The sequence below is a fragment of the Perna viridis genome, chromosome 13 (genome assembly GCF_037379345.1).
Source record: "Perna viridis isolate PV_CMFRI_1.1 ecotype Kerala chromosome 13, ASM3737934v1, whole genome shotgun sequence".
Classification (NCBI taxonomy): Eukaryota; Metazoa; Mollusca; class Bivalvia; order Mytilida; family Mytilidae; genus Perna; species Perna viridis.
The window spans coordinates 36,547,469-36,559,040 of record NC_142457.1 but is presented as its reverse complement, the minus strand read 5'-3'; the positions used below and the strand labels follow the sequence as shown (position 1 = coordinate 36,559,040).

General features: G+C 32.7%; 1 protein-coding gene across 1 annotated transcript; it reads left to right on the top strand.

Moving 5' to 3' along the window:
• The first annotated feature begins 596 nt into the window (after positions 1 to 596).
• On the top strand, positions 597 to 6,110 carry LOC148600658 (uncharacterized). Its single transcript, XM_088559132.1, has 2 exons — positions 597 to 671; positions 3,337 to 6,110. Exon 2 carries the CDS (start codon positions 3,362 to 3,364, stop codon positions 4,439 to 4,441), a length of 1,080 nt encoding a protein of 359 aa, XP_088415258.1. The 5' UTR covers positions 597 to 671; positions 3,337 to 3,361; the 3' UTR covers positions 4,442 to 6,110.
• The last annotated feature ends 5,462 nt before the right edge of the window (positions 6,111 to 11,572 follow it).

The window sequence follows — 11,572 nt, the reverse complement described above, 5'->3', positions numbered from 1 at the left end:
GATCAAAACAAAAATGTCGTCTGGCAGATTTGCCTCGTAAGACGAAGATGCATTGACGGCTATACAGGAAAAGTATGATAAAGCAAATAGTTAATTGAACGTAGGGTGAAATGGAATTATATGGACTGGTATATCGACCTTAAAAATTCCTAGCTTTCTCACGCTTCTTTAGTGTTTGCCGCCATGTGTATCATTTAAAAAAACTTATAAATCACAACAGCATTGAGTTATTGTTTTTTTCATTTTGAAATCTTATCATACATAAAGTAATGCATTATTTGTTTTTCATTATACGCGCCATCAATGTATGTGTATATTGAAAGAAGACTTTCTTCAGCGACATATTATTTAAGATTAACCAGCAGATTTCAGATGTTTTAACTTTTTTGCGTGATTCATGCGAATACATGTACTGGCATATGAAATTTACATAATTCGGAAAACATACTATTATGAAATGATTTTAATAAATTCTATTGATCCTATCAACTGTTTATATAACAACAAACCAAATAGTTTTACCTTAACGCTCTGTTGCAAATGAATTCAATTTTTATATTTAGAATATAAAAGCAATGAATCAATTTAAACATTGTAATTGAGGAATCATGTGTAGATATACACAGATTTTTAAGCTTGTTTTTGTCTGAAAGTAATTTCTTCATTATATAGTGAGTATGAATTATATATTTAACTTCACAACACGAGTCAGTTGTGTTAAAGTTGATACAATGCTACTTGCCGAAACCGAATCTTGATTAGAGAGAGTAATCAAGGGAACCAAGATTGTTGCGGAAATCAAAGAATATAATCCAGGAATAAAGACCACACATGGAAAACAAACACAACAAAGAGCATAAAGTAACTAAAATAATACATACAAAGTAACAAAAGTAAGTGAGCAACTCCGACTCGATTATAAACTGGAAGCATGGACCAGGTGTACAGGAAGGGTAGGCGTCCTTGACCAGACATTTTATGAAGTAAATTAAGATTTATTCACTTTGTATTTGGTTAAACTGAATACTTGCCATTCGGTGTTACCGAAATCTAGTGTCCGGTTCAGACGAAATACACTGTGTTTAGGCCAAGGATGCCAAATTTTAGTGTCCGGTTCAGACGATATCACCTGTATTTAGGCCAAGGATACCAAATTCTAGTGTCCGGTTCAGACGATATCACCTGTATTTAGGCCAAGGATACCGAAATCTAGTGTCCGGTTCAGAGAGGTCTGAAAGGTTTGATTTGTTTTAAAAAATAGCTATCGTATAGTAAGATCCTTTGACAGCTCGGTAGCGTTACTGGTAAATCTTATTTTACACAATACTAGAGACAAGCTGATCAATGTATATATGTTTATTTAAACGTACGTGTTTATCAAATATAAAACAAACAATCTCAATTTTTGAAGGGTTTACAGGATGACATGAAAACATTTAAAAAAAAATGTAATTACTCGGATATTTTCATTGCCATTAACTTGGGGTTATGATTTAGATACAAATACATATATTTCGCGGAGAGATATTATATCAAAAACTCATTTTACTTTCTTGACAAAGAAAGGATCAAAATATTTCACACGCTGAAAAATGTAAACATGCAATAGAACAACACCCCCGACTAACACAACTGACTTTTCATTCTAGAAGCTGTCTCCCACACGTGTTATTCGCAATGTAACCTTACACATGCCTTCTTACTCTATGTCATCTGCTACATTTCCTACTTCCCCATCATACTACCTTTTTCATACCGTATTCTAAAGTTCATCTTCTACATGACATATTTCCCTAGCCACTTTCCCCATGTTATTTAACTCTACACCATCTGCAACATACCATAATCCCCATACAATCTTCTTCATGCCGTATTGCAATGGTCACTTTCTACATGACATATTTCCCTTTCCACTTTCGCCATGCTACATGTATTTAACTCTACACCATCTGCAACATGTCCTACTCACAATACTACCTTCTTCATGCCGTATTCTAAAGGTCACCTGCCATATTTCCCTAGCCACTTTCCCCATGCTATTTAACTCTACACCATCTGCAACATGCCCTATGCCCCATACAATCTTCTTCATGTGTATTCCAAAGGTCACTTTGTACATGCCATATTTCCATGTTTTTGAATTGAATATTTGTTTCCGTTTATGTCTAAATACCTTGTTTTACATTCGATATTAAAGTCACAGAATGGAAAGTTATACCAATTCAAATGTTGTAAGACCAAATTAAATTATATTTAAGGATTGTAAGCCATTCATACTTCCGCAATTAATAAGCATATTATTATTTACGGTTGATACGCGGGTTCTGTCAAGTCTATGTATTAGCGTGCTTCAGTTTTCGCGGATTTTGTCAAGACTTCATACTGGTGTGTATCAATTTGAAAAAAGATATTCGTATTATAGTTTTTAAAATCAATTTCAGGGATTGACACCTGTTTTTTTTCTGGCAGTAGTCCAAGGACTAGTAGATATACAATTTTTAGTAGTCCTCTAAAAATCAAGAAGACATAAATAATTCAACACAGCAGAGTGAAACTGTGTGTGTGTGGGTCAAACAGAGAATACTGTCAATTAGTTATAGTCTTGTTAATGTATGTTGCCCGAAAATAATGCAACGGACGCGAAATACATATTTTGTTTAAAATCATCGATTTAAAGACCAGTTTTGGTTAAATCTTTTGGAAACTTAATTTATAACATCAAATTCAAAGACATCCGATGTATCATGAGGACATTACCCTTAAAAGCACGAAAATTTTTCATAAAAGTTACGTTATACCGCATTGCTGTTAACATCGTACTGATCATAACTAACAACCAAACCGCCTAATCACGTTCCTAAAACAGTCACACAAAAATCAATAATGTAAACATTCTATTTTTAAACCGTAGGTGAAAGAAACAGGTTCCAGAAGTTCATTTCTGTCTGACGGCTACAATAATACGATTCACATGACAATGAGACGCAATTAAAAGTCATTTTCAATACTGAATATTTACTAGTCCCACGGATTATTTCTACCCAAAATTTCAGCAGTCCCCAGCCAGTTTTAGTCGCCATGGGCGATCGGACTAGCGGAAATGTCGATGCCTGAATTTAGCGGGAACTATTTTTCGAGCTTATATATTAACCGCTTAAATACCGAAAATTAGTGAACCGTGAAAATTAATACTCTTCCAGTATGTCATAATTGTGCATTTTATTGATATTTACCTACAAGGACTTTCTCGCTATTAAAAAATTTAGTATATCGGAAGCGATAATATATTTTACTTTAGATTGGACGGCAGTTAAAGTACCTTCAATCTTTTTGTAGGATATTAAGCTAAAATTGGCTGAGTATGGCCGACAGAGAACCCCCCGATCAGCCTAATGTCCTTAAATTGCCTTCTATGAAATTAACAAAATACTGCCCTCATCATTTGCAAAATAAGATAACAAAGTTCTGTTGCCAACATGAAGCGGACATTTGCAATACATGCTACACAAATTCACACATGGGATGTGGTTCTGTAGTGACAATTGAAAAGGCTTCAGTGGGCAGGACAAGAGAGCTTGCTTTAGAGAATTCAAAATTGCGAATGAAAGGTCAAAAAGAAAAAGAGGACCTTTCTAAGAGTTATCAAGTGCTTAAATCAAAACAAAACAGAGTAGGAAACAAACCAGTTCTCTGTCATTCCTTTGAAACATCAATCTTAAAGCCAGGTGCAGAAGTATTCCGTGGATGTTTCTTATCCAATCAAAAACTTATACTATCAGATCGGGATAGGCCTTTACTATACGTCTGTAACATAAACGGATCTGACTCACAAACAATAAGGCTGCAACATGATCCATGGGATGTAGAATTGATAGATGATAAGAAGGCAATAGTAACTTTAAAGGGCGAAGAAGGCTACCAAATACTAGATCTGAAGACATTTACATTAGGTAAATGTATCAAACCAGGAGAAAATGGATGTAATTCCGTGTCTTGTCGTGATGGACAAATTCTAGTTAGTAATGGGGCTAAAACAGTGTTATTGATTGACGTTTGTGGTAAAATCAAATATTCGCACTCTCTAGAGAAGAAACCATGGTTCATTTACCAATGTTGCAAAAATAGTTTCTACTGTAATATGTTTTATGATGATACCCTATATAAATTGACAGCTCAGGGCGGGGAAGAAGTCTTCTACAGACATCCTGAACTAATAAGACCTGCTGGGATAGCAGGAGATAGTCATGGAAATATTTATGTATCAGCAAACGGCTCAAGTAATGTACACAGAATAACTTTAGATGGGCTCAGCAGTGACATTATTCTGAGCAAGGAGGACGGAATCAGTGAACCATGGGATTTATGTTGCCATGGGGACAGTAATCAATTATTGGTCGTTAACAAGGACTTTAAAAGAATTGAAATATATGATTTAAAATAAATCTAGAAATGAAATAAAATTTGCTTGAAAAATAACTACAGAGGAAGATGTATTTTTAAGACCAAAATACAGATTCCGCTTGTTTTGAATAATTGGATAAAGAGGTATATTGAAGAGTACATGTAGAGCAAAAACAAAACATACTGATAATGCAAGATAGAACCCAGAAATGAAATGAAAGTACTTATTGTGCAGAAAAAGCAGTAATCACACAAAGAATGGTGGATTTAAATGGTAATGAAATCATATGATATTTAAACATCATATGATGTTTAAAAAATCTGTCACACAGAGAAAATTGATTTAAACGCTATTATAACCGTACTAGTAAATTTTTGGACTTTGGTTAGCTATGGCCTTTACCAGTCTTACATACCAGTATGTTGCTAGTCCGTATACAGTTACTGGATATAACTAATTATTTCCGCGTGGAGCGCTATATGATACAACACAATGTCCATTTTAAAGATGAGAGATTTACGTCTCATCATGACATGCATGTTATAGCTACACTAGGGACGTGATCGAATTTCTTAAATCTGGAAATTGGATTGTCTTCCCTTTTCCACTGCATTTTGGACCAGGAAAAATATCATACAATAGGGATTTTTAATCTTGCATTCCGTATCAAAACATAATATATTGAGACAAGACTAATAGCTTTTGACGACGTAATGCCTTTTCAATAATGGAGAAGTGGGTTAGAGATTTAAAGTCTTCCTCGGTTATAGACCTACTTTCTGCATGTTAAGCCTTTTCAATTTAACTTTTGTATTATTCATATAAAATGTTCGGGTTTGAATAGTTTGCTTCTTTTGTTTAATAATTGTTTTGTATGATGAATAATGCAGTACAATTAATGCATACAATGTAAACTATGATCAATAATTGACGGCTAGCAAACTAGAATTTAAGTACAAATCAATATATCAATACGTCTAGTATTAATCGATTAAAATATTTGTATCAGTCTTTAACATTTTAGTACGGAAATATAACCGAAAGTAGTTTCTGTATTATTTTTATTTTTATTAAATAGGTAAGACGTAGCAGCCCATCTCACATATCATCAAAGTTTAGAACTTATGCTGCCTTTCAGTCTATTCATTGTTGTATTCCTGGTGCTGCTCTGTAATTTTTTTTAAAATTTGTATGTGTTTTTTTTTGCGTTTTGGCTGTTTAAGAAACACTTAATTTCACATTAATTGGTTGGATTAAGTAACGAATATTTTATAATTATTGACTGGGTATAAGAGGAATAGTAAATCTATTCTTTCCGAGGTATAACTATTGCACAAGAGGTCCTTGAATAACAATGAATGCAGATAATCCAAATTAAGTGTTACAAACATAGCCAATTATGTTACAGTAAAGACAATTGCGTGATGCATAATTATGTTAGTGGTCCAATAGTTTAAGTAGGACAAATATAAAGTCAAGTCCATGGCAGAAGAAAGAGGAAAGGAAAACTATGATAGGAACACTCCATACGAAGGTGCTGAAAGGATGATGCCACATATGTAAGATTGATTGATTGATTGATTGATTGTTTGGGGTTTAACGTCAGAGCAGCAATATTTCAGCTATATGCAGACGATGAACATGAAACGGATGATAAAATGAACATAAAATGATGATGAAATGAAAAACGGGATGGGACACAAGGATAGTAGAGTAGACAAATTTTGATTGCCACTAGAAAAAGGGAGGGATGGGTAAGGTCGGGCAATTTAGCCTCCTGTGGTGGAGCGCAAAGGTTCCTACTCCTATCGAATACCACAGCAGGGTTCTTTAACGTGCGAGGAACGTGGCATCTTTCCAAACACGGTGCACCACTATGGCAGCGGTCAGGTTTTCCGTATTATAGCCTGACAACCCCAGCATGTAACACGCCAGGGATACCCCATATGTAAGGACGTTGACAATTTGGAATGAAAAAATCATTAACAGTACATTTGTGAATACAACATACGATTGTATCATCACAATCGAATGATATAAAAATGTTTTGACGAACGAAATGCTTGATCAATTATTCAAATCCAGTGATGCAGAGATCAAATAATGTTCTTTTTCAAGTATAGAAAGAATCCTTGAGTAAAATTGTTTTGTCAAATCTGTGGTATTTTGACATGCATGTTTCTGATTTTTTGTCAGATCGGAGGGATTTTGACATGCATGTTTCTGATTTTTTGTCAGATCGGGGGGATTTTGAAAAGATTGTCAGTTCAGTGGGATTTTGACAATATTGTCAGAACGGTGGGATTTTAACATGCCTGATGCTTGTTTCTGATTTTTCCAATTTTGCCTTTTGCTGATTCTTACAATACTTACATTGAAAATGTAAAATTTTCTATCGGCAGAGAAATCGTGTCACATTTGAAATTAAGTATTTTACATAATTATGATAATGTACAAGAAAAAATTGCGACATATGTTTTAATATATGTTTTGAAACACACAAAAACATATGTTTCAGACCAGTTAGGCAAAAGTATGTTTTTGTGCTTTTAAACATGCTATCATGTTTTCTAAAATCCCACAAAAAAATGCATGTACTTTTTATATGTGAATGTTACTGAAAACATAAATATCATATGATGACTGTCTTACAGTTTTTGTATGAATTGTTCGGCGGATGTTTCTAGAAAAGCAGAGGACGCTTACCCTTCCAGTGCACCTGGTACATGCTCCCAGTTTTTTGTTTGTTTGTTTGTTGGGGTTTAAGGTCCGAGCAGCAATATTTCAGCTATATTGAGACAATGAACATCAAATGGATGATACAATGAACATGAAATGAAAAAAAGGAAGGGTCACAAGGATAATAGGGTCGACAAATTTTGATTGCCACTGGAAAAAGGGGATGGCTAAGGTCGGTCAATTTAGCCTCCTGTGGCGGAGCGCAATGGTTCCTACTCCTATCGAATGCCACAGCAGGGTTCACCGGTGCACTTGGTCCATGCTCCCAGTTTTCAGTGGAGTCCGTGTTGCTCATTTGCTTTTGTTACTTTGTTTGTATGACTTTTGTTACTTTATGTTCTTTGTTGTGTTTGTCTGTTTTCCATGTCTGGTCTTTGTCCCTGGATTACATTCTTTTGATTTTCGCTATAACTTTGGTTCCATTGATTACTCTTTAATTAAACATTTGAAAGAGTAATCAAGGGAACCAAGGTTATAGCGGTTATCAAAAAATCTTCTGAGTGAAAAAGACGGAATCATACACCGGAAGGTCTATGATATGACCAAAACAGTGAACAGTTATTAATTGTCAATAATTTTGATAATAGCAAAAGTATTGTAATTTGTGTATTGTAAAGCAATATATACAAATACATTGTTAGGAAAAAAAACTTGTTCAAAGCACTTTCCTTTCACATAACCCCCCCCCCAAGAAAAAAAAAACAAAAACAAAAACAAAAAACAAAAAACAAAACAAAACAAAACAAAACAAAAACAAAGACAGTAAACACAAAACACAAAAAAAAACATACAAAAAACAACTTCGAACTATTTCAATTCCTAATTATCTAATTCCCCATAGCACGTTGCCTAAACCATATAGACCAAAAATTGTCATTTCCCAATATCTTGTTACCTTTTTCTATATTCGACATTATACGTTATGAATACAGATTATGTTTGTATCAAAGTTGATTTGTTATTAATTTTACTTTAAAAATAGTTCACATCAAAAGTAAAATATATTATATTTTTCATTAACGTCTAATTAATGGTCAATATCTTATTGTGTCATTGTGCCATTCCCCATTGCTCTAAACACATTGCCCCATAGCCTACTTTTATATTTGCCATTTACCTGGAACGTGTTTAGGGTTTTAAACAAGACAATAAAAGGATTTGGGATTTCAAAAAGAGGACCAGTAAAGGTTATGTTGAACTACGTCTCACAAGATAACTACGATGTTTCTATAGCACTGTGTTATTTTAAAATGGATTGTAGTCGTCATCTAAATAATATAATCTTTTGAGTCTCGTTGCAATGTCTTAAGTCTAGAAAGAGAGGTCGCTTTTTCTGTAAGATACTTTATTAACTGAAATACAAATACCTATAAAAACAAGTACAATCGAAATGATTGAAAATATATCATAAAATGTCTTTAAAAAAGTCGTCTATTACCACTAATTATAAATGTAACCGAATAATTGTACTGTAATGTTATCTCGTAGGTTAAATTTGTAACCAAAATTTTTATAGACTTATCAGATAAAAGTCAATAGCACTCTTACAGTAGCCTTGAATAAATCAGATAATGTAATAAACCGTACGTCTGATGAATTCTTTTCATGCTTGTCCCATTTCGTTATGAACAAATTCACATCAAACACTGTCCTATTCAAACGACGTGTTTAGTCCAATTAGTCCAAAATGTGTTCAGGTTAGACAGCATTCCTTGTACATAGGCACGGTCAAAGCTATTGATCTACTTGTGTACATAATATCCAGACAAAATACCATATTTTTAATAATCTTTGTCTATGTGGCGTAATTCGGTTTAGGTGTTAGGTTATCATGTATACTCGGCGTCAAATAGATAACATTCAAATTCAAAATAAAAACAGTCTGCAGTTTTATTGTCGATATATTCAATATGTTAAATAACTTGCTTATCCATATCACAAAATGGCTTCTTAGTAAAATGCAAATTGTCTAAATCCGATGATGTTTTAAACCAGATCACAATATTTACATTGTCTAATCGGTCGTGACTTTCTTACCAAGACGATTTTCGGTTGTTGGTAGTTTGTTTGACGAAAACAAAGATTTACCGCCTTATGTTTTGTCAAAGATTATTCTTAAGGTTATCGATCCTACATAATAGATGATTGCTTTCAATTCGTAAGAAATTTTATTTTTGCCAATACAGAAATTAAAAAAACTACAATAATCAGAATTTTGTCAACAATCGGCATTTGCAACAAAAATGATGGAATTACAATGGAATATCTCGTAAGGAATTATAAAAACTCATTTTGATTATACATATCAATCGTAAGTACTGATGTTTGTTTTTTTTTATAAAATGAGAAAAGCAACAGGGATGTCCATGGATCAAAATTAACACAAGGCTCACTCTCCGGTTAGACAAATTTTTATCGTGTCGTGTAACCTTTCACACAGAAAATGAATAGCCTTAGAAAGTATGATAAGGTTACATAAGACGTCTTCAATACCACAAGCTACATAGAAATTTATAACCAACAATATGGTAAATGTTTCAATCTGTACTTTCTAATTCAGTTATACTAAAGGGAAGTTTTAACTTCTATACAGGTTTGATTATGGGTCCACAGCTCTAGAGAAATTAAAAAAGCCTTTTTTATATATATATGATTTAACCACAAGAACTTAAACAGTTAAATACCGATTTCGTCCGAATTAAACAATATTATGCGGCGTAACAAATAGAAAGAAAAACAACTCTGCCTCGATAAATCAACAGTTAAACAAAATTTTGATTAAATCTAAAATGGGATTAAACCGACGTTGAGTACAGTAATGTCCCTCAATAGCTCCACAGGAGTTACTCACAAAAAAGGGAAAATGTAAGTAGTTCTGTTAGGAAAAAAAGTAATGTATTTATATTTATGTACTTGCTTTATTTTACGTATTGATCAAAATATAAATTAAATCATGTTATATATAAGTCTGTATGGTATCATTCAGTTATTTTTCTCCTGTTAAAATGGCTTTGAACTGGCATCAAGTATAGTAACAATCCTAAAAAACTTTGTGTTACCAAAAAAAAAAAAAACAACAAAAACATGGAATTATGTAAGTAGTTCTTGTAGTAAAAAAAGTAATGTGTTTGTTTATATGTACATGCTTCCTCTGTTTTCATGTTATAAGAAAGTCCGTATAGTATCATCCAGATATTTCCTCCTCTTAAAATGGCCTTGAACTGGCGTCGAGTATAGTAATATCCCTAAAAAACTGTGTAAGTGTTAACAACAAAAAAAAAAGGATTATGTAAGTAGTTCTGTTAGGAAAAAAGGTAATGTATACGTATATATGTGTACATGCTTTCTTTGTTATCATGTTATATGAAAGTCGGTATAGTATCATTCAGATATTTCCTTCTGTTAAAACCAAGTAAGGATGATGAAAGTAGTTTTCTGCAAATTCATATACGTTTATCTTGCTACCAGTGATATTATGGTGAGCATGGTTGTTATTTAATAAGCAGTTTTTTGTACTATGTTCTGTTTTAGTCCTATTATATTTTATTTTCGTCGATGATTTATTAATCTAATCTAAATATTAATTTGAAGGCGATTTTTTTATGTTGAACTAAGAACAAACTGTAGCGATCTTTAGCACTAAAATACAATAAATGCACGAAATACTGACTACTTATACTTAATCATTAAAGTAGCACTCCAGCTAAGAATCATACAAAATGTGATACATTGTTGGAAAGACTGTATACCTTTATTTTTGATATTTTGTTTAAAATGCTTAAATAAACTAAAAAAAACATGTAGATTTGCAAAGAACACTAGTTCATACAAATACAAAAGATATAAAAATATATAGAATGTACTAAAAATTTAAAATTAAGTCAAAACTATAATAAAAGCTATTGGATTTTCAATGGGAGTTAACTCATAAGAGCAGACAGATGGAGATGAATAATTATACATGTAATGAAATAGACATATAAAGCAACTTAATTACAAATGTGTAGCCTTTTTGGGGTGTATCATATGATACACAAATCTGCATGATTTTTACAAAGACTGTTACTTCAGAATGATATTTTGATAGAAGACAATCAATATCATCAAAATAAACCAAATTGCTATCTTGATTTACCAAAATTCCTTTATAACAGCAGCTGTTCGGCAAAGTTCGATTTGACTGATATTATGAACAACAAAGTTTCAAACTAATTATAAAAAGAGTTACCTAATTCTCATTCTGGAGTCTCATGTTATCGATTTTATCTCTACCATTTGATAAAAATGATTATTAAATGAGATAAATATAGAGCTAAATACAGCCAGGATGATAACACGTCATACAAACAAATAGGAATCTATAATCACTTTACTACGCAAACATCAACAGTTCGTTGAACAAAACACCTCCGCTAACTTTCAGATATGTAC